The following is a 24,911-nucleotide window of genomic DNA, read 5'->3' on the forward strand; positions in this document are numbered from 1 at the left end:
TTTTGTTTTGTGCCACATTAATTCTCCTCAGTGGCGCAACAACTGCTTTTATGAGGTAGCTTTCCCTAGTTTATACTCCTAATGATTTCTATGACAGGGTGCCCTAACACTTCATTCACAGGGTCCCAGTTTTCATGACTTTATTTATACATCAGTTACTTTGGGGCTCACTCTTCTCCTCAATAAATCCTTCCAGCACATCCAACCCAAACAACAGGTGGAGACCAAAGAGACAGAGACATGTGTTCCCTCTTAAAGACCTTATCCCTTATTCTTTTGGACAATCAATCAATACACAGTAAATATTCAGATAATAATATTCAATGAAACCCAGATTGTAACTATTGTCTGTCCTCTTTCTTTCCAGATGCTCAGGGGAGTATTACACTAATAATAACAACAATAATAGCTGCTGTTGTTCTGATGGTGGTAGTTGTTGCCATTCTGATCACAAAGAAGAAGAAAATATGTTGTTTCACTACAGGGGATGAAGAAGGTAGGCAAGGTCTAATATACTGGTCACTGGATGGGCTGCCCAGGCTCCAGTGTGAAATGCAGTCAGAGTGAAATCTAAGAGTCTGTGCTTATTGGAAATACGTGTAATGTTAATATTGCTGCTAGGATATGTAGGGCTGTACTTTGTAAGTAAATGTACCCACAGGGGATTAAGTGCCATGTGGTAAGAGACACAGTGAGAAGAAGGAACCTGTCTAGAAGAGCTTACAGTCTAAGTGTCACCATGTGCTGCTGAGTGGATCTATAATACTGTGCAGTGGTGAGATCTCACTGGTGTGTTGGGCAGGTGTGTGGGGTAAATGGGTGGCAGCTCAGTGCCTCTGAAAACCTCTAGGTGCCCTACAGATACTGAAATCTGATTGGTCTGATAGATGGGGGACAGATGGAGGTGCAGAGTGTTGGGGGGCACAGACCATCTCTATCCTTAGTGGCACAAGACCCTCCCTTATGGGGTGCCATTTGTCCCAAATACATTCTGTTTACAAAACTATCCCTAATACACAGAATGAATGTCTCTCATAGTATATAAGTATTTGTGACCATACCCAGATAAAATAAAATATACAAAAGACTTATTTTTATTAAAGAATTAGAACAAAATCTGGTTAGTGCACAAAAGGATGTCATTATATCACAAACTCCATTCTGTACAGTTTAACAATCAATCTGTCTCACAAATGTATAACCTCCATGTAACGGACGCACTCATATACAAAGTTACTTACAGAATGAATTATGTAAAAAAAACTTGGACATAATATATAATAGTGTAAGTAACTAGTGCTTGTCAAGCTAGATTTGACTGACAAAATAGATATTTGTGACAGAAAACAAGATTTTATAGAACAAGATTCATTCTTTCCACAAAATGAAAAGCTCAGTTTCACAAAACAGATAAAATAACCATTCTGTGAAGCAACACTGTCAGTCACATTCCTGAACCAATAAGAACAAATCTTATTGCCATATAACCAACAAGATGAGAAGTTGCCAGTTCTGCTCCACATGCTGTATCATCCCATAGGCATAGGATACTATCTGGTCTGCTATAGAGGGCGCCCTCTAATGTCCCCTCTGCTGCATAGCAATAAACATGAAAATAATCATTTCCTGAAAGGGCTGCGGTTAAATACTATGGGGGCAAATTCACTAAGATTCGTAGTTGCGCCAGGCGTAACTTCGCCACACTTCGCCAGGCGTAGTTTCGCTAGCGCTCCGCAAATTCACTAAAATCCGAAGTTGCGCTCAGGGGTAGCGTAAGGTTGCGAAGTTGCGCTAGCATTGATTCGCTAAGCAAAGCGAAGTTACGCTAGCGATGGTTAATTTGCATACGGCGCCAAATTCAAATTTCAATGGAGGAATACGTACAATCACTACAAATGCCTGGGAAACCTTCAAACCTACCTACAAATTTTTTTTTGCCCTACACATGTGCCCACTGTATAGTTAAGTTGCCATGAGTCAGGAAATGTAGGGGGGAAGGAAGGGAGCCCCAAAAATCTTTTCGATGTTTTTCAGCCTATCACCCATAATATAGAAAAAACGCCAGCGTTTTATGGGAAAAAATTTGAACTTTTTTTGAAGCAATCCCTATCTACTCTATTGCGCTTCGCCTGGTCTGAGGTGGCGAGGAAGTCTAGCGTAAAAGGTAGCGTTCAGTACAATGCGTGCGTTAGTGAATTTGCGTAGTTACGTCCGTTGGTTTGGTTTGGTGAGGGTGAACTATCTTGCCTTGTGTTAGCAGATTCTTCCAGCATGGAAACTTGAGTGGTTGATCTTTGGAGAGCATCATGATCTGGCAGAACCGTGGTCTCCTTGGTCACCAGGGGGCTACCAGTACTACTTCTGCTTGGTCCTTCTTTATCTTTCTCAGAACCCTTTGGATTAAGGGGATGGGGGAAAATATGTATGCTCTGTGAAATTCCAATTGGAAGGAAAATGCATCCATCATTAAGGCCTTCTGATCTGTGGTCCAAGATAGAAAAGTCATTAGTTTTTTTATTCCTGCTCAATGCCCATCAGGTCCGGCAGAACAGCCCGCATTTCTCCTGGATAATGGAAATGCTGCTTGATGGAGCTCTCATTCCCCTGGATGGGTAGTGGACCTGCTCAATCTGTCTGCCAGTATGTTCTGAATTCCTGGTATATGTTCTGCTCTCAAGTCTGGTTATTTTCCACCCATGAGAATATAAGAATGGCCAAGTCTAATAAGCTTTTTGGCCTGGTTCCTCCTTGCTTGTTCCGACATCTCACTGATATGTAATTGTCTGATCTGATCATGACTGGTTTGTGGAGGAGGAGATGTTGGAAGGATATCAGTCCTTTCCAGTTGGAGGATCTTGAGATCTCTGAGGGTGCCCATCTACCCTGTGTCTTGAGTTCCGCAGATTGAGCTCCCCAGCCCCACTTTCTGGCATCTGTTGTCACTATAACCCATTCTGGTTGGAGAAGGGACACTGGCTGTTGTAGGTTAGCAGAATGTTTCAACCATAATACAGTGATTGTACTGTTATTGGATCTAGGTGAATAGGTTGGTGAGGCATTCGATAACCCTGATCCCATATTTTCAGGAAGTCATTCTGAAATATCCTTGTGTGGAATTGGGCCCATTTCATGCAGCCCATAGTAGAGATTAACTTTAGCATTAGCTTTTGACATTTCTCTGATGGTTGGATAGCTTTGGCTAGGAAAGTGTTTACAGTATGTACAATATTTAACTCTCTCCTGGCCACGAGGCTGAGATTGTATACCACTGTGTTGATTGTCAAACCCAAAAAATCCAGGAAAGTAATTAAATCTTTACCTTGTTTATCACACATCCTAGGTATTGTAAATAGGAGACCACCTTCTGTAGATGAGCAATGAGGTTGTCTTTCGATGGGGCTTTTGTGAGGATATCGTCCAGATAAGCAAACAGCTGGATTCCTTATAGTGTCACGTTTGCTATGACTGGAGCTAACACTTTTGTGAACACCCAGGGTGCAGTGGCCAGGTCAAACAGAAGTGCATTTTCTGATGGGGATGTGAATGTACGCATCTCTTATGTCCAATTTTGCAAGCCACTCGCCCAGATCCAAGAGCTGTGAGATGGATCCCATTTTGAAAGATGGAACTCTCAAATGTTAAGTTTAGTTTTCTCAAGTTGAGAATGACTCTGGACTGGCCATTTGGTTTGTTTTTGAGGAATAGGTGGAAATATAATCCTTTGTATTTTTGATTAATTATGGGGAATGGACTGAGTTCTGTTCTTCCATTGTCTGGAAAACTGCCTCCCTGGCTTGTATTGTCTTGTTTCTTTTTATGGACCTTCTAGGAATTCTAGACAAATGTTCTTCGTTCTTGCGGTAGAAAGTAAGATTTTCCTGCTGATGCTTTTCATAATAATATACTTTTTTAGTACTATGTGCCATTGGATCATCCTAAATAGAAAATTGCCATTATAAAAAATAAGAGCTACCCCCTGGGATCCTAGGATTCACGGTGCACACAAACCATACATGTTAGGTCACATGAGCCAATTAACAGACAGAGTTGTGTCTTTTGCTTCCACACTTCTTCCTGTTACAGTTAGAGCTGTAATATTTGTGGTCAGGTGATCTCTTCCTGTTACAGTTAGAGCTGCAGTATTTCTAATCAGGTGATCTCTTCCTGTTACAGTTAGAGCTGCAGTATTTCTGGTCAGGTGATCTCTTCCTGTTACAGTTAGAGCTGCAGTATTTCTGGTCAGGTGATCTCTTCTTGTTACAGTTAGAGCTGTAGTATTTCTGGTCAGGTGATCTCTTCCTGTTACAGTTAGAGCTGCAATATTTGTGGTCAGCTGATCTCTTCCTGTTACAGTTAGAGCTGCAGTATTTGTGGTCAGGTGATCTCTTCCTGTTACAGTTAGAGCTGCAGTATTTCTGGTCAGGTGATCTCTTCCTGTTACAGTGAGAGCTGCAGTATTTCTGGTCAGGTGATCTCTTCCTGTTACAGTTAGAGCTGCAGTATTTCTGGTCAGGTGATCTCTGAGGGACACATAGACCATCATGAAATGGGGATTTAAGGTAAAATATGTAAAAGGGCAATATTTACTTAAATATATATTCCAGTTTGTTAAGATTCTTTAATATGTCACTTAATTTGATATTAACTATCTGTTGCCTAAGTATTCATTTTGGTGATACAGTTTTCCTTTCATAGTATATGATATTATATTTATGATCTGATCTATAAAAGCAGAACAAAAATTAAGGAATCTCGTTGGTCTTTTTCCTTTCCTCATCCGAACCTTTTTGCTTTACAGATGTCCAAGGAACTGAACTGACGACTCATTGGGGCAGCGAAACTGATCCTTTTATTAATAGCTCCAGTATGGAAAATAATATGGAGCATGGAGGTATGTGTGTCAGCATCACATTGTATTTCGTTTTATGGAACCATTAAAGGGTTCCATTACTATTACATTAAATCTACTAGACAATGCTTGGGGCCCTGATGCCCTGAACCATTAGCAGAAGGAACACACACAAGGAACATACACAAGGAACACAATCAATACTGTAATAAAGTTCAGGTTATTGAGAAATGTTCTGTCCTCCCTACGTATTACCCTGGGGCAGTGTGTAGTTCGACATACAGCTAAACCTCCCCACACTCCAATAAAGATACTGTGAACTGGAGTCTGTAGATTTTACTGGATAGCAAAGGGGAAGTGCTTCTTCCACAGCATGGTTGTAAAATGGAGTCCTGGCTCCCACAAGGCATTGCTCTAGGTCACATGGTGGGACTATGGTAGCCTGATTAGTCCAAATTCTACCATAAGCATTATGGAGGTGTAAAATGGATATAGGAAGTGACCTTGTGCACTTACAGGAAGTGTCCTTAGGAGGGAGCTCCGAGCAAATGAATTGTGGAATATGATAGCATGGTAGAAGCTTATGCTGGAGACATGACACTCCCCATCTGGCGTCTATAGATGCCACCACTTTATTCCTCAGGAGACAACAGTAAAGTCAGTTCAGTCACTGGTCTGAGGAACAATTTGGTTTCTCCTTGCTTGGAGGTCTTGACCTCAACTTTGCAGACTCTCCCATCCTCACTTGGAAATGTATTTGTGATGAGACCTAAGGGCCATTAGTTTCTCTGTGATTGACAGTCTTTTCGCAAGAACAACCTCACCAAGTTTGAGATTGGGTTTGGTAGTTTGCCACTTGTTTTGTGGATGTAAAGTGGAGATAAACTGTTTTCTCCATCTATCCCAGAAGGTGTTTTCGAGACACTGTACTTGTCTCCACTGGTAGTAAACTCTCCAGAAGGAACACTAATTGTCTCAGTCTTTTGAGTAAGCAGAGTGGCAGGTGTAAGCAAGAAAGGATCTTCTGGGTCATTTGAGACAGAAATAAGTGGTATGGCATTTATAATAGCTGAAACTTCAGCCATGAATGTAATTAGAGACTCATGGGTGAGCCTTGCAGTTCCCACTTGTAGGAATATGGAATTGAGGATCCTTCGGGCTATGCCGATCATCCTTTCCCAAGCTCCTCCCATGTGAGAAGAGTGAGGTGGGTTGAATGTCCAGATGCAATCCTGATCAGTTAAGTATCTCTCTACATCCATAGCATTGATGTTCGAGGCAATATGCAATTCCTTGGTTGTTCCAACAAAGTTAGTAACGCAGAGGTTGGAAAGAGTTGTTAGAGAACTTCTCCATTCTGCCCACAAATTCTTTTTGTCAGGAGCCAGTGGGGTGTCCCAATTGGATGTATCGAGGGTTAAGCCTCTTAGAAGTGCTTTACCTTGTATGGTGACAGGAGCAGCGAATCCTAAAGGATCATACAGGCTATTTATTGTGGACAGAACACCTCTGTGAGTGAAGGGTTTTTCTTCCCTGTTTACTTGGAAGGCAAATGTATCAGACTTTAAGTTCCACAGAAGCCAGAGGCTCCGTTGTATGGGTTAAGAGTTGGCTCCCAAGTCTAAGTCTCTTAGATCATTTGAATAGTCTTGTGAAGAGAAGGCTTCCATGACTACTTTGCTGTTAGAAGCTATTTTGTGAAGCCTGAGGTTGGAGCAGGCAAGTGCTTCATGCGCTCTTTTGAGAAGACTGATAGCAGCTTCGCTTGAAGGTAGCGATTTTAAGCAGTCATCTACATAGAAGTCTTTTCCTACCAATTGCCTGACATCTGACCCATACTCTACCTCACTTTCTTGAGCAGAGCATCTGAGCCCGTAGATCGCAACTGCAGGCGAAGGACTGTTGCCAAAGATGTGCACCCTCATATGGTACTCTATGATGTCCTTGGAAGGGTTGTTGTCTCGGAACCAGAAAAATCTCAAGAAGATTCTGTCTGTCTCTCTAACAAGGAAACAATGAAACATTTGTTGAATGTCTGCAATAAAGGCAATAGAGTCTTTGCGAAAATGAAGGAGTACTTCCAGAAGTTTATTATTGAGGTCAGGGCCTTTTAGGAAAATGTCATTTAGGGAAACACCTTTGAATTTGGCGCTGGAATCAAAGACCACTCTAATCTGTCCTGGTTTCTTTGGATGGTATACCCCAAATATTGGTAGGTACCAACACTCCTCTGAGTCTTTGAGGGTGGGTGCTACCTCTGCATGGCTATTTTCTTTATTGACTTCTGATGTAGCGAGGGACTGGATTTATTTTCTTTGCACCATTTGGACAATTTTTCTCACACTGCAAAATTTCTTTGCAGGGTGCAAGGTTTTCTAGCCACCATTAGTGTGGAGGTGGAGCCTTTTGAAAGTCCTGATGAGGCTAGATCCATCCTTTCAAAAGCCATGCTGTTAATGCCCATTTGGTTTGGTGAGGGTGAACTATCTTGCCTTGTGTTAGCAGATTCTTCCAGCATGGAAACTTGAGTGGTTGATCTTTGGAGAGCATCATGATCTGGCAGAACCGTGGTCTCCTTGGTCACCAGGGGGCTACCAGTACTACTTCTGCTTGGTCCTTCTTTATCTTTCTCAGAACCCTTCGGATTAAGGGGATGGGGGAAAATATGTATGCTCTGTGAAATTCCAATTGGAAGGAAAATGCATCCATCATTAAGGCCTTCTGATCTGTGGTCCAAGATAGAAAAGTCATTAGTTTTTTTTATTCCTGCTCAATGCTCATCAGGTCCAGGCAGAACAGCCCGCATTTCTCCTGGATAATGGAAATGCTGCTTGATGGAGCTCACATTCCCCTGGATGGGTAGTGGACCTGCTCAATCTGTCTGCCAGTATGTTCTGAATTCCTGGTATATGTTCTGCTCTCAAGTCTGGTTATTTTCCACCCATGAGAATATAAGAATGGCCAAGTCTAATAAGCTTTTTGGCCTGGTTCCTCCTTGCTTGTTCCGACATCTCACTGATATGTAATTGTCTGATCTGATCATGACTGGTTTGTGGAGGAGGAGATGTTGGAAGTATATCAGTCCTTTCCAGTTGAAGGATCTTGAGATCTCTGAGGGTGCCCATCTACCCTGTGTCTTGAGTTCCGCAGATTGAGCTCCCCAGCCCCACTTGCTGGCATCTGTTGTCACTATAACCCATTCTGGTTGGAGAAGGGACACTGGCTGTTGTAGGTTAGCAGAATTTTTCAACCATAATACAGTGATTGTACTGTTATTGGATCTAGGTGAATAGGTTGGTGAGGCATTCGATAACCCTGATCCCATATTTTCAGGAAGTCATTCTGAAATATCCTTGTGTGGAATTGGGCCCATTTCATGCAGCCCATAGTAGAGATTAACTTTACCATTAGCTTTTGACATTTCTCTGATGGTTGGATAGCTTTGGCTAGGAAAGTGTTTACAGTATGTACAATATTTAACTCTCTCCTGGCCACGAGGCTGAGATTGTATACCACTGTGTTGATTGTCAAACCCAAAAAATCCAGGAAAGTAATTAAATCTTTACCTTGTTTATCACACATCCTAGGTATTGTAAATAGGAGACCACCTTCTGTAGATGAGCAATGAGGTTGTCTTTCGATGGGGCTTTTGTGAGGATATCGTCCAGATAAGCAAACAGCTGGATTCCTTATAGTGTCACGTTTGCTATGACTGGAGCTAACACTTTTGTGAACACCCTGGGTGCAGTGGCCAGGTCAAACAGAAGTGCATTTTCTGATGGGGATGTGAATGTACGCATCTTTTATGTCCAATTTTGCAAGCCACTCCAATCCAATCGGATCCAAGAGCTGTGAGATGGATCCCATTTTGAAAGATGGAACTCTCAACAGTTACAGTAAGTTTAGTTTTCTCAAGTTGAGAATGACTCTGGACTGGCCATTTGGTTTGTTTTTGAGGAATAGGTGGAAATATAATCCTTTGTATTTTTGATCTTAAGGAACCCACAATTATGGGGAATGGACTGAGTTCTGTTCTTCCATTGTCTGGAAAACTGCCTCCCTGGCTTGTATTGTCTTGTTTCTTTTTATGGACCTTCTAGGAATTCAAAATGCAAATTTTGTTTTTTAGGGTGCCAACCTTCCCCCCCAAATTTGTTAACATATGGCACATTACATATACTGTGGGCACATGTGTAGGGCATTAGAACACCTATAAAACCTTTTATTAAGTTCCCCATGGCTTGTGTAATGTTCTGTATGCGCTGCAGGATACACGTCCATTCAAATTTATATTTGGCGCCATATGAAAATTAGCCTTCACTAGTGCAACTTCACTTAGCCTGACGAATTAACGCTGGCGCAACTAACTTTCGCCTCCTGAGTGCAACTTTGGATTTTATTGAATTAGCGGTGGCCTGGCGAAAATTTGCCAGGCAAAGTGCGGCGAAGTGTGGCGAAGGCTGTGCTAGCGTAACTCCGCAGCTTAGTGAATTTGCCCCATAGAGATGAGTTCAGAGTTGTCTTACACGTGTGACATAAATTATAATTTAGCAACTAATGGAGGGCTGCACGTTGTCTTCCCTAGTAATTCACCCATTGGACAATTTGCTTGTAAATTAACTTGAAATGATGGAAATAGGATATGATCACTATATATAAATATATAAGGGGGATATGATCACTATATATAAATATATAAGGGGATATGATCACTATATATAAATATATAAGAGGGATATGATCACTATATATAAATATATAAGGGATATGATCACTATATATAAATATATAAGTGGATAGGATCAATATATATATATATATATAAGGAGGATATGATCACTATATATAAATATATAAGAGGGATATGATCACTATATATAAATATATAAGGGGATATGATCACTATATATAAATATATAAGGGGATATGATCACTATATATAACTATATAAGGGGGATATGATCACTATATATAAATATATATGGGGATATGATCACTATATATAAAAATACAAGGGGATATGATCACTATATATAAATATATAAGGGGATATGATCACTATATATAAATATATAAGGGGATATGATCACTATATATAAATATATAAGGGGATATGATCACTATATATAAATATATAAGGGGGATATGATCACTATATATAAATATATAAGGGGGACAGTAATGAAATAGAGAAAGTACAGAGAAGAGCAACTAAGCTGATAAAGGGAATGAAAGGGATTAGTTATAGAAAAGGCAAGTTGGGTACCTTCAGAATACATATTTTACCAACTATTTTTATAATGTTATATCATTTAGAGCCCTATTTAAGGGATATTGTAGTGGGAAACGTGTTTTTTCAATATACATCAGTTAATAGTAGGGAAACAGAATTTAGCACTGAAATACATTTTTTAAAAGGGCAAACATATTGTCAGTTTCCCAGGTGTCCCAGTCATGTGACTTTTGCTCTGCTAATTTTCAGTCACTCTTCACTGCTGTATTGCAAGTTGGAGTGATATCACCCTCCCCCTTCCCTCCTCCATTGCCCATCAGCAGCCTATCAACAGAACAATGGGCAGCCAACCAGATAGCAGTTTGGGAGCTATTCTCGTGTTTAACACTAACTTGAGTCTTATTGAAGTACAATGAGAAGGGGAGAAACAATAGCTGTCTCAGACCAGTTCTATTGTGCAGCACTGGCTCCTTCTGAAAGCTCAATGCACTGAGATGTCATACTTACTATATTTGTACATATCACTACCCCTTGCACATCTTTTCCCTTGAGAGCCGTTTTGTGTTGGTCTGGGCCAGTGTCGCTTACTGATCACCTGACAGGAAGTACTACAGCTGAAACAGGAAGTAGTGTGGGAGTAAAAAATCCAACTCTGTGCATTCATTGGCTGATGTAACCTAGCATATATGTGTGCCCTTTGTTTGTGTGTGAACACAGTGAGCCAGAGGGTGGAGTAGTTAAAATGACAGTTTTTCTGTTTTGGATTATCCAATGGCACTTACTACTAGAAAACTATAATTCTTAAGAAAAAAGTTGTATTTTCCATATAGGCTGTGATTTGTTTTTATAGAGACCTGTAATGGCTTGGGCTATAGTTTTTCTTTAGATTAAAATTTTGCTTGTTTGAGAAAAATCTGCTCTAGTAATACCACCTATAATAATGTATATTTATATTTGTTTCTTGCAGCTTCTCCAAAACCCGGGGACATCCAGCTGAACACACAAGGGAATTTCTTCCTAGAGGTGAAAGACTTTTACCCTAAAGATATCCAAGTAGAATGGAGAGGTTCCCCTGGGACTGCAGGGAAGGAATTTGTGACTCTCAAAAGTGATTTGATTTACAACAGAGAAAATGAGAATGGGACGTATAATGTGACAAGTACCTGTGTGAATGTGTTTAATATGAGTGGTCCGTACACCATAGAGGCAAAAGTACGGCATACGTCTCTGCAGTCACCAAAAATAATCACAAAGAAAAAAGGTATATAATAAACTTCCAAAATGATTGTGCCAAAATATCATGGTGATCTGTTCCTATGTAACATCATTCAATATGCAGATTATTAGCGTTCACTGTTCTAATATCACCAGAAATCCTGTCTCTCTACATGCAGGAATTGTGCCAAAATCAGATATTTTGTTAGATTGTGGTTGTGCTGGAATCAGTTATTTCAGTGAACTCTTAATACATTTTCCAGGAAAATGATCCCACCCAAAAGTTATATTGGATCTAACTGTCATTAAAATCTGACCCTGAAACATGCTGAAAAGGGGACCATCACTAGGCCTCCTCTAACTAAAGAGGAGGCCTAGTGATCCCTCTCAGCTCTGTTACTGGTAGTAACCAACTCCATTGACTGAGACATTGAGAGACTATGTAATATCACTAACCATAACAGACTTCCTGAAGCTGAATGAGTCAATAAATACAATGAATGTCTAATTGTGGTCTAGAAATAACTGCAAAAATACTATACAGCCTTCAATGAATATGTGACTGTTACTTCTTACTCAGTAAATTGAGACATCAATGATAAAAATGTATTAGTTCAGTAATATTTTCCATTTTCCTTTTAATAAGCCAACACGTCACAGGATGAGAATTTACCCACAGAAACCTCAGAATCGGGGGCCACTGATACTGGAGAGAACGGAGAACAAACAGGACTGGTTGGGACACAAATTGATAAAGAAACTCAGCAATTTGCTCCCATAGAAGGAAACACGGCAGACGAAGGAGACCAGGAACCAGGTGAAGGAAATGGACATTTGAACTTATTACTGGTGATGGGCGAATCTGGGAACATTTGTGAAACGCATTGAAGTCAATGGGTGTCAAAATAGTTTTGACAAAAGCGACAATTTTTGATGTGAGACAATTTTTATATGCAACATTTTTTTTTTTGTGGTGGATTTTTTTACCAGCAAATTTTTTACTCAGTTTCACACATTTTGGTGTTGCAAAATGCGAAAATTTGTGTATTTATTTATTTATTTGTAACTACTTATTACTTATAGCCAGTTGACACAGAATCTCTAGCTTCTTCCCATGTCAAACACGTTGTGTAACCACAATAGGAACACAATTATTTATCAGAGAGCAGCAAGGTATCTGCATATTAAAAATACCTTTATAAAAACATATGTAGAGGAACCTTCTGAAAGCTCAATGCCATTCTTACTATATTTGTACATATCACTAAATATTGCCCTTGCACATCTTTTCCCTTGAGAGCCATTTTGTGTTGTTCTGTGGTGTCGCTTACTGATCACCTGACAGGAAGTACTTCAGCTGAAACAGGAAGTAGTGTGGGAGTAAAAAATCCAATTCTGTGCATTCATTGGCTGATGTTACCTAGCATATATGTGTGCCCTTGGTTTGTGTGTGAACACAGTGAGCCAGAGGGTGGAGCTTAGTAGTTTTTCTGTTTATGATTATCCAATGGCACTTACTACTAGAAATAATGTTTAAGAAAAAAGTTGTATTTTCCATATAGGCTGTGATTTGTTTTTATAGAGACCTGTAATGGCTTGGGCTATAGTTTGAGAAAAATCTCTTCTAGTAATACCAATTATAATAATGTATATTTATATTTGTTTCTTGCAGGTTGTCCAAAATTCAGTGAGATCCATCTGAACCCAACAGGGAATTTCTTCCTAGAGGTGAAAGACTTTTACCCTAAAGATATCCAAGTAGAATGGAGAGGTTCCCCTGGGTCTGCAGGGAAGGAATTTGTGACTCTCAAAAGTGATTTGATCTACAACAGAGACAATGAGAATGGGACATATAATGTGACAAGTACCTGTGTGAATGCACAAAATGTGCTTAATATGAGTGGTCTGTACACCATAGAGGCACAAGTACGGCATACGTCTCTGCAGTCACCAATAATAATCACAAAGAAACAAGGTAAATAACACACTTACAGAATGATTGTGCCAAAATATCATGGTGATCTGTTCCTATGTAACATCATTCAATATGCAGATTATTAGAGTTCACTGTTCTAATATCACCAGAATCCTGTCTCTCTACATGCAGGAATTGTGCCAAAATCAGATATTTTGTTAGATTGTGGTTGTGCTGGAATCAGCTGATCTAACTGTCATTAAAATCTGACCCTGCCACGTGCTGAGAAAAAGAATTACTTGGTTATTTTGGCAACAGTTCAAATTGTTTAATCAATTGTTTTCAGAAAGATTCCAATTTTAGTACTATGCTTATATTACATATTTATTTAATTGATAGTTCCACTTTAACTGTGAATAGACGGTGACAAGAGGCAGACCGGATTGTGATTGGTTAGTGTGTGTGTATGATTAATAGTGAATAGGAGGAGACTAGAGGGAGAAGACAGGACTGTGATTGGTTAGTGTGTGTGTATGATTAATAGTGAATAGGCAGTGACTAGAAAGCAGGGCCAAAACAAGGTATTTTGGAACCTCAGGTAAGTTCTTCAATCAGTAGCCGCCAAGCACAACACATGTAGCCTCTCCAAACATTTCTAACTAATGCACCCCCAAGCACAGACACATCCCCCCAATCCCCAGATAGTCACAGAGAGATACTGATTGTCTGATATTTGAGGCTTGATAAACATCGCCATGCATTGATGTCTACTTTGAGCCAATTAAAATCAGCCTTGTATTTACAACAACAGACCAGTGTGTTACATTGTGTATTGCCTGTTATTTGTCAGGAGAATCTGCAAAATACAAGTTGTTCTAATCACTGGTCACTGGTTGTGAATGTCTGTAAATGTAAATGTGTCATATAAAACAAATGGTCTGACCCTCCTTCAGATTCCATGTACTATACAGGCTGCAATATCTCTTTACTGGGCCATTAGAAATCCCTAATTATAATGCACTAGAAACATGTTCCATACTATCTCTGCCTTTAGTGTGTCTTTACATGATATATTTTCATAAGTTGCTGTTTTTCCTTTTCTTTTCCAGCAAAACCCAAAGGAAAGATTGAAGAATCCTCAGAGGAACCAGGAAAGTTTATCTTCACTCTAGAAAGATTTTATCCTCGTTTTATTGAAATTCAATGGTCAAGTCTTGGCAAAAGACTAAATAAAATGAAGAAAATTACCGAAAATACAGATGGAACGTTTACTGCTAGAAGTGAAGTAACATTTTCTGAGCAGGAATTGAAGTCTGGGATAAAAGTGATCTGGGAACATGAATCTTTACCCAAACCTGAGTGCCGACACCTGCCCTTAACAAGTGAGTGGGGAATGAGTATGGGAATTGCAGGAGATTCTGTAAGAGGAAATGGGAGAGATAAATGGAATACACATATATATATATATATATATATATATATTCCATAGGTGGCACACTGCTTGTCTGTTTAATACCCAGGTGCTCGGTAAAATTTTATGTGCCATTCAAAAAAGCAAAATATTGTATTTATGAGTGCAAATGCTGTATATGCACCAATAAATACAATATTTAGCTTTTTTCACTGAAATCCTGCTACTGCTGGTCTGTTTGAATGATATATATATATATACAGTTGAAAATGGACCAGCACTCCAGCAGTTTTGTCAAACAATTTTATTGACACATCACTCGTGTATTCGAATGTTTCGGCCCTCGTTGGGGCCTTTATCAAGGATAAAGTGCAAGTGATAGAAATGTGATTTATACAGACAATTTCCTTTCAAAAAAAGGCGCTAAAATGACAATTGGTTGTTGGTTGTTATTGGTGCAAATAATACAACTGATTGTGTTTGTAAAAACATATTGTGGTTTCTCCACTAGATGTCGCTCTAAGACATAGCAATATATATATATATGTCATTTTGGCGCCTTTTTTGAAAGGAAATTGTCTATATAAATCACATTTCTATCACTTGCACTTTATCCTTGATAAAGGCCCCAACGAGGGCTGAAACATTGGAATACATGAGTGATGTGTCAATAAATTTGTTTGACAAAACAACTGGAGTGCTGTGGATATTATACTTTGACCGTGCAACCACCATTGACCAGTATACGAGTGCAGGTACTTTTCGGAATTATTATATATACATATATCTTCATCATAATTTATTTATACAGCTCCAACAAGATACACAGAAACAGGGAATAAATTGTGGATAACAAACAAGGGTTACAGATACAATAGGATTAGGGGGTCCTACAAATTAGAGTTTCCAAACTAAAGGTTAGGGTACAATTGAGACATTAGGATTTTAGAAGCAATTTTGGGATTTATGATACAGCAATGACTGATTAATTAAGGTACAGTGAATAAGCTTCTTTAAACAGGTGGGTCTTTAAGGAGCGTTTGAATGTTTGGAAAGAAGGAGAAAGTCTGATTATTTGTGGTTTTTGACTTATTTAGCTTTTTATTCAGCAGCTCTTCAGTTTATGATTTCATCCATCTGGTTACTTAATTATGTTGGGCACATGTCTGTCCCCTGGGAGAAAAGAGAAGAACGTGGCAGACCTCTCCTAAGTGTCCTCTTTGTAGCACTCTCCTGAGTGTCCTCTTTGTAGCACTCTCCTGAGTGTCCTCTTTGTAGCACTCTCCTGAGTGTCCTCTTTGTAGCACTCTCCTGAGTGTCCTCTTTGTAGCACTCTCCTGAGAGTCCTCTTTGTAGCACTCTCCTGAGTGCCCTCTTTGTAGCACTCTCCTGAATGTCCTCTTTGTAGCACTCTCCTGAATGTCCTCTTTGTAGCACTCTCCTGAATGTCCTCTTTGTAGCACTCTCCTGAGTGTCCTCTTTGTAGCACTCTCCTGAGTGTCCTCTTTGTAGCACTCTCCTGAGTGTCCTCTTTGTAGCACTCTCCTGAGTTTCCTCTTTGTAGCACTCTCCTGAGTGTCGTCTTTGTAGCACTCTCCTGAGTGTCCTCTTTGTAGCACTCTCCTGAATGTCCTCTTTGTAGCACTCTCCTGAATGTCCTCTTTGTAGCACTCTCCTGAGTGTCCTCTTTGTAGCACTCTCCTGAGTGTCCTCTTTGTAGCACTCCCCTAAGTGTCCTCTTTGTAGCACTCTCCTGAGTGTCCTCTTTGTAGCACTCCCCTAAGTGTCCTCTTTGTAGCACTCTCCTGAGTGTCCTCTTTGTAGCACTCTCCTGAGTGTCCTCTTTGTAGCACTCTCCTGAGTGTCCTCTTTGTAGCACTCTCCTGAGTGTCCTCTTTGTAGCACTCTCCTGAATGTCCTCTTTGTAGCACTCTCCTGAATGTCCTCTTTGTAGCACTCTCCTGAGTGTCCTCTTTGTAGCACTCTCCTGAGTGTCCTCTTTGTAGCACTCTCCTGAGTGTCCTCTTTGTAGCACTCTCCTGACTGTCCTCTTTGTAGCACTCTCCTGAGTGTCCTCTTTGTAGCACTCTCCTGAGTGTCCTCTTTGTAGCACTCTCCTGAGTGTCCTCTTTGTAGCACTCTCCTGAGTGTCCTCTTTGTAGCACTCTCCTGAGTGTCCTCTTTGTAGCACTCTCCTGAATGTCCTCTTTGTAGCACTCTCCTGAATGTCCTCTTTGTAGCACTCTCCTGAATGTCCTCTTTGTAGCACTCTCCTGAATGTCCTCTTTGTAGCACTCTCCTGAATGTCCTCTTTGTAGCACTCTCCTGAGTGTCCTCTTTGGCAATTCTGTTGAGTGTATACTAGATACAAACATCTCAGATAAACGTCTGTACTGTACATGCCTGTGCCCTAACTAAAGAGGAGGCCTAGTGATCCCTCTCAGCTCTGTTACTGGTAGTAACCAACTCCATTGACTGAGACATTGAGAGACTATGTAATATCACTAACCATAACAGACTTCCTGAAGCTGAATGAGTCAATAAATACAATGAATGTCTAATTGTGGTCTAGAAATCACTGCAAAAGTACTATACAGCCTTCAATGAATATGTGACTGTTACTTCTTACTCACTAAATTGAGACATCAATGATAAAAATGTATTAGTTCAGTAATATTTTCCATTTTCCTTTTAATAAGCCAACGTGAGCACGTCACAGGATGAGAATTTACCCACAGAAACCTCAGAATCGGGGGCCACTGAGACTGGAGAGAACGGAGAACAAACAGGACTGGTTGGGACACAAATTGATAAAGAAACTCAGCAATTTGCTCCCATAGAAGGAAACACGGCAGACGAAGGAGACCAGGAACCAGGTGAAGGAAATGGACATTTGAACTTATTACTGGTGATGGGCGAATCTAGGAACATTTGTGAAACGCATTGAAGTCAATGGGTGTCAAAATAGTTTTGACATAAGCCAATTTTGACACACAACATTTTTTTTCCGTGGTCGTTTTTTTTGCCGGGAAATTTTTCCGGTTGACACAGAGGGCAAATTCACTAAACGACGAAGCGCCTAACGCTAGCGTGAATGCGCCAGCGTAGCACATTTTTGTTATTTCGCCGATTCACTAACGGACGCTGGCATAAATTCACTAGTGTTACTTCACACCCTTACGCCTGGCGAATTTGCACAACGGACATAACTACGCAAATTCACTAACGCGCACATTGTACTGAACACTACCTTTTACGCTAGACTTCCTTCGCCACCTCAGACCAGGCGAAGTGCAATAGAGTAGATAGGGATTGCTTCAGAAAAAGTGAAACATTTTTCTAAGTCCCAAAAACGCTGGCGGTTTTTCATTTTTTATGGGTAATAGACTGAAAAAGATTGAAAATTTTTTGGGGCTCCCCTCCTTCCCCCCTACATTTCCTAACTCATGGCACCTTAACTATACAGTGGGCACATGTGTAGGGCAAAATAAACATTTTATTTGCTGTTTTGAAGGTTTCCCAGGCTTGTGTAGTGATTCTACATATTCCTCCATTGTAACTTCAATTTGGCGCCGTATTCAAATTAACCATCGCTAGCGTAACTTCACTTTGCTTGGCGAATTAACGCTAGCGCAACTTCGCAACCTTACGTTTCCCCTGAGCGCAACTTCGGATTTAAGTGAATTTGCGTAGCGCTGGTGAAAATACGCCTGGCGAAGTGGGGACGCTGTCGCTATAACGAATCTTAGTGAATGTCCCACTCTCTAGCTTTGAGTTAACTTTTAGTATGATGTAGAGAGGGATGTTCTGAAACAATTTGCAATTGGTTTTCATTTTCGATTATTTGTTGGTTTTTGAGTTATTTAACTATTTATTCAGCAGCTCTCCAGTTTGGAATTTCAGCATTACCCAGGCAACCATGCACTGATTTGTATAAGAGACTGGAATATGAATAGGAGAGGCCTGAATAGATAAATGAGTCATCAAAAAGTAACAATAACAGTAAATTTGTAGCATTATAGAGTATTTGTTTTTTTAGACGGGGTCAGTGATCCCCATTTGAAAGCTGGAAACATATAGAAGAGGGAGGAAAATAATTCAAAAGCAATAACAAAAGAGATAATGAAAACCAAAGTTGAAAAGTTGCTTGCCATTGATTTGGCCATTATATAACGTACTAAAAGTTAACTTAAAAGTACTTACATGTAAAAAGGACATGTAAAATTGAGGTTTCACTGTATAATAATGATATAAGAAATAATGAACCCCTACTGAGGGGTTATGTGATATTCTGAGACAATTTGCAATTGGTTTTCATTTTTTATTATTTGTGGTTTTTTTAGTTATTTAGCTTTTTATTTAGAAGCTCTCCACTTTGTAATTTCAGCCATCTGGTTGCTTAATTATGTTGGGCACTCTCCTGAGTGTCCTCTTTGTAGCACTCTTCTGAGTGTCCTCTTTGTAGCACTCTCCTGAGTGTCCTCTTTGTAGCACTCTCCTGAGTGTCCTCTTTGTAGCACTCTCCTGAGTGTCCTCTTTGTAGCACTCTCCTGAGAGTCCTCTTTGTAGCACTCTCCTGAGTGTCCTCTTTGTAGCACTCTCCTGAGTGTCCTCTTTGTAGCACTCTCCTGAGTGTCCTCTTTGTAGCACTCTCCTAAATGTCCTCTTTGTAGCACTCTCCTGAGTGTTCTCTTTGTAGCACTCTCCTGAGTGTCCTCTTTGTAGCACTCTCCTGAGTGTTCTCTTTGTAGCACTCGCCTGAGTGTCCTCTTTGTAGCACTCTCCTGATTGTTCTCTTTGTAGCACTCTCCTGAGTGTCCTCTTTGTAGCACTCACCTGAGTGTCCTCTTTGTAGCACTCTCCTGAGTGTCCTCTTTGTAGCACTCTCCTGAGTGTCCTCTTTGTAGCACTCCCCTAAGTGTCCTCTTTGTAGCACTCTCCTGAGTGTCCTCTTTGTAGCACTCTCCTGAGTGTCCTCTTTGAAGCACTCTCCTGAGTGTCCTCTTTGTAGCACTCTCCTGAGTGTCCTCTTTGTAGCACTCTCCTGAGTGTCCTCTTTGTAGCACTCTCCTGAGTGTCCTCTTTGGCAATTCTGTTGAGTGTATACTAGATACAAACATCTCAGATAAACTTCTGTACTGTACATGCCTGTGCCCTAACTAAAGAGGAGGCCTAGTGATCCCTCTCAGCTCTGTTACTGGTAGTAACCAACTCCATTGTCTGAGACATTGAGAGACTATGTAGTATCACTAACCATAACAGACTTCCTGAAGCTGAATGAGTCAATAAATACAATGAATGTCTAATTGTGGTCTAGAAATCACTGCAAAAATACTATACAGCCTTCAATGAATATGTGACTGTTACTTCTTATTGAGTAAATTGAGACATCAATGATAAAAATGTATTAGTTCAGTAATGTTTTCCATTTTCCTTTTAATAAGCCAACATGAGTACATCACAGGATGAGAATTTACCCACAGAAACCTCAGAATCGGGGGCCACTGAGACTGGAGAGAACGGAGAACAAACAGGACTGGTTGGGACACAAATTGATAAAGAAACTCAGCAATTTGCTCCCATAGAAGGAAACACGGCAGACGAAGGAGACCAGGAACCAGGTGAAGGAAATGGACATTTGAACTTATTACTGGTGATGGGCGAATCTAGGAACATTTGTGAAACGCATTGAAGTCAATGGGTGTCAAAATAGTTTTGACAAAAGCGACAATTTTTGATGTGAGACAATTTTTACATGCAACATTTTTTTTCTTGTGGTGGATTTTTTTACCGGCAAATTTTTGACTCAATTTCACACATTTTGGTGTTGCAAAATGCGAAAATTTGTGTATTTATTTATTTCTAACTACTTATTACTTATAGCCAGTGGACACAGAATCCCTAGCTTCTTCCCATATCAAACACGTTGTGTAACCAGAATAGGAACACAATTATTTATCAGAGAGCAGCAAGGTATCTGTATATTAAAAATACCTTTATAAAAACATATGTAGAGGAACCTTGTGCTTTCTGCATTTTGTGGCACTTTGTGAGAAGCTGAAGGTCCCATGATGCAGTTCACAAGACCATACTTCCCACTCTCTATTTATAAGCCCTCATTGGTCATCAAGTGAAATGTCTGGGAGTCTCCCTTTCATTTAAATCACCCCTCCTGATCTGAAATTCAGTCAATTATTCAGAGAGTGATATAAGCAGTATCTTCCTGGTAGCAAGACATGATTAGCCATTGTTGATTTATAGTCAGTTCCTTCTACAGCATATAATATAATAATATATGTTCCATTAAATATTTTTTGTGCATTACAGGACACCAAGTACATGGCCCCTTTGGATAAACAGTTGAAATAATGTTTAATATTTGGAACTATATAAAAAAACACAATATTCCAAAAAGGATTGGTGAAGACATGTGAGGGTGGAGATACTTATCTGTAGAGAGGTATAGGCGTTGTCTCCTTTCAGTCTCTGGGGTTCAAATCTCCTTTGTGGGTCCTTCAATAAAGTCCTTTCCATCTAAACATACAAAATATGTGCTCCTCATAGAACCTGATGTTTATGTTTGTGGCACCTTGACAATCTGTGTGAATTATCAGTAACTATTCTACATCACTGTGTTTGGTTCATTTTATCATTCAGATATCACAGGACTATTCTCAGAATGTGGTTAGAACCTGAACATTTGGACACTTTTATCTTAGATATTTCTCTTTTGCTTTGTGTTTCCAGAGGAACTGAGCTCTGATCTAACAGAAGATTTTCAAGGTTTATCCATTAGTTCTACAAAAAGTTCCGATATTGTGGGAAAGTGATGGACACCAAAAATGTTGGAGAGAAAGAGACAATTCCATTCATGGATGTAAGAGAAACCCCAACTGTAGACAAGAATGAAGAGGAGATGTGTCAGGCCCTGGGGAAGAAGAATCAGAAAATCAGCAATCCTGGAGAGTGAGATACGGAATGGGGATGGAATAGGACACTGATCAGTTAATTCAACAGAGTTTGATTCTCCCATAGGTTTGGAATGTTTCCATTATCTGGCTGGGAGGGAATTTATTTGAGCAGCAGATTTGAATGTGACCTTTAAATGAAAAAAGAGTTTGCGTCTAAAGGGTAAAAAATTTAAAAAGGCAGATTTATCAAAATGTGGGACCAGAATTTAAGAAACAAAATCAAAATTTATCAAATGGTGAGTTCTAATTTTCACCCATTGATATCGAAATGAATGAATAGAAAGTGAGTGATTTATTTCTGTGGTGAGTTCTAAATTGACACAAATCTGCCCCTTATTTTCTGTGTTTACAAGTGTAGCACTTCTGTGATTTTCTACAATGAATTCCTGCTTTTCCAACTCTCTCCTTCACCTTAATCTGTGGATCCCTCAATTCAGCAGAGAAGTAAATTGTGTTTGTTCCATGTGTATGTTGTTCCCAGTGTTTCAGTCACTCTATGACTGTTTTACGTTCAATAAGACACTTTCCTGTATAACTGACCCTTATACACATCAGATACACAACTGCAACAACATCACATGAGACTCATTCACCAATAGGAATATGACTAATTGTCCACTAGGTGTCACCATTGCACAGAGGGAGAGAACGATCCTGTCCCACTAGAACCCTGGGCTCCATATGGTACCGACTGTCTCCTGCACTCCTAATGCTCAGTGTGCGGCTCCTGCTATCCCAGCACTGCTGAACAAAATGTGAAATAATAAAAAAAACACAAATAATAAAAAATAAAAAGCAATTGCAAATTATCTCACAATATCCCACTCTGCATCATACTAAAAATCAACCCTTTTAATATTTAGGATATTGGGTACAGGGAATGACTGCTAAGTATAATCTCAGCCACATAATTCTCGCCATTAACCCCAGCGCCGGATTTCATTGACTGGCGCCCCTAGGCCGCGCGGTCCGACCAGGCGGCCGCGCGGTCCTAGCGCCCACCTCACCTCCCCTTCCCAGCGTGCCTGAGAAAAAACGCCGGCGCAGCTGCTGTAATTGAATGGGGACGCACACGTCCCCATAAAGTGGCTGGGCGGCATGCCGCCCCTATTTTTTTGCCGCCCTAGGCCCGGGCCTATGCGGCCTTGCCGCAAATCCGGGCCTGATTAACCCCAGGGTATCACTGCCCCTCTTCCTTGTTCTCCTGTGAGCAAATTGTGTTTCATTATAATGTATTTTTATGATCAATTTATATTTATTTGTGAATGTTTAAAGGAAACAACATTTGTAATAAAATCGCAGCCATCTTATTGGAGATTTGTACAATTGACTGCACTGTCACTGCGCCATTCATATCATTGATGTTGAGAGAGAGAGAGAGAGAGAGAGTTGGAACCAGCAGTGCAGAAGGACCAAGAAACATCACAATGCATTGCCATTACTGTATATGTACAAATAACTTTAATAAACAAAACATTTTTAAATCATATCAGGTTTTTTTCACTATGCAAAATGTTTTCAATCAGTGCAGCCCAGCAAGTTGCATTTATTAGAAGTGTGATTATATTAATGGCTGTAGCATTACCCCGGGGAAGGTAAGATGTTTAGTTTTGCACAAATAGAGTATGTCAGAGGCATAATTAGGAGCAAAGGAGTTTGGCCCCTCCATTCTGTACCCACATGAGGAAACATGACTCATGACCTACACACACTTGTCCCCCCCCCCCCGCTCCCAGTGTCAGGGTCTGCTCGCCCTATCACTGATATGTGTTTAAAGGGAAACTAACCCTTCCCAACCAACCAATGTCTGGTATTTCTAATAAAGCAGAGGCTGTGTGATTGGCCGGATTGGGTGAATGCATGAATGATGGCAATGTAGGGGTTAAAGTTCCACCTATCTCACAAGACTGGTTGGTTTAGATCTGTATCTGTATTGGAATGTGTGTCATGTGAATGAGCTTAATCCCCATACAATGTGGTGTAACTGGGGGTACAAGGAGGGAAAAAGACAGGATTACCATGAGGTGACAGAGGGGCTCAGGGGAGGAGCCTAACAATACAAGGCTTTTCATTGGTGAAATTACAAAAGTATACAATATCTTTAAAAACCCAAGGTGTCCATTGTGACCTTATGTAACATTGAATTGTGATTGGTCAGACACAACGATAGCCTGTTGTGGGTGCGGAACCAAAGTTTAGTTAACAAACAGTCATTGTCCTTCTCCCATGTGATCACTGAAAAGCTCAGTGATTATTTTGTCATACACTCTATCATACACTCTATCTAAAATAAGACAAGAGACTGCAGAGCATGTGGTACCTATCTTGTCATTTACCTGCCTCTCATGTGAGACAAACGGAAAGTAGAATTTAAAGGGAAATAGAAGGTATTTGTTAAAGTCCAACCTGGAACGTTTCTGTATCAGAATATTTCTTTCTCTCCCTGGTCCATCCTCTCAACATGGGAAAGTGGGTCACACAGAGTTAAATATCCAAACACCCACCAACTGCTAAACAGAAGCAGTCACACAGCTGAATGGAGAGCTACAACTCATTTATTGATTAATAAAGTTTGTTATAGAAACTAAATATTGAGAAAACTCCTTTCAAAAACAAATATCTCCCCACCATTCCCTCAATTCATCCATTTCTTTTTTTTTTCTATTTCAACATTTTTATTGAAGTTTTATAAGAAAACAATCCAAATTCTGAGACACATCTCAATAAAATGCAGAAACGAGAACATTTATACTTAACATAAAAAAAGACATCTAGTCCTCCATAAATATTATGCAATAAAATTATACAATAAAATCAACAAATGAATCAAACAAATAACATATAACAAATAACATAAAATAAATATACGTATACCCAGTGGATATAAATGTAAACAGTACAGAAACATAAGGAAAAGGACCATTTTCCATTGACATGAATTTAGATATGAAGGAACTTAAAAATGTGATCCTTGTTTTTAGAATCAAAAAAAACTGCTCTGCGGGGAAACAATCATACTTATGAACAGCAGGGGGAGCCCCCGCTTTACTTCCCAGCCATGCAGAACTCAAGCAGCTTTGTTTGTTTCCCTGTAGAGCAGTCGTTGAGATTTGTATTGGATTTTATTTTTGCCTTGACATCCCCTTTACTGTTTCCAACTCCAGCTGCAGGGACAAAGATCATGGAGCCAGATTTAAACAGATAAACTGGGATTCTATTTGGAGGATTATTTTGCTGAAGCCACTGGTTCTGAAGAGTCGGAGAAAGTTTGTATTAAACGAGACAAAATCTATAAAATCCACATTAGATTACATGAC

The 24,911-nt window shown here is 39.9% G+C and overlaps 1 protein-coding gene across 3 annotated transcripts in view; it reads left to right on the top strand.

The window, feature by feature from the left end:
- LOC108704181 overlaps positions 1-22,595 on the top strand; it is a 48,716-nt gene extending 26,121 nt beyond the window's left edge. The window contains exons 5-13 of one of the 3 annotated variants that reach the window (XM_041578572.1): positions 368-496; positions 4,799-4,891; positions 11,050-11,343; positions 11,944-12,114; positions 12,970-13,272; positions 14,322-14,594; positions 17,323-17,499; positions 20,068-20,244; positions 21,371-22,595. In XM_041578572.1, the coding sequence (XP_041434506.1) occupies positions 368-496; positions 4,799-4,891; positions 11,050-11,343; positions 11,944-12,114; positions 12,970-13,272; positions 14,322-14,594; positions 17,323-17,499; positions 20,068-20,244; positions 21,371-21,453 (1,700 nt within the window). In that variant the 3' untranslated portion in view covers positions 21,454-22,595. The remainder of the gene's footprint in view (positions 1-367; positions 497-4,798; positions 4,892-11,049; positions 11,344-11,943; positions 12,115-12,969; positions 13,273-14,321; positions 14,595-17,322; positions 17,500-20,067; positions 20,245-21,370) is intronic. The other 2 variants (XM_041578575.1, XM_041578573.1) reach the window with 2 other exon arrangements.
- Positions 22,596-24,911: the final 2,316 nt, after the last annotated feature.

The sequence above is a fragment of the Xenopus laevis genome, chromosome 9_10S, assembly GCF_017654675.1.
Source record: "Xenopus laevis strain J_2021 chromosome 9_10S, Xenopus_laevis_v10.1, whole genome shotgun sequence".
NCBI classification, from domain to species: Eukaryota; Metazoa; Chordata; class Amphibia; order Anura; family Pipidae; genus Xenopus; species Xenopus laevis.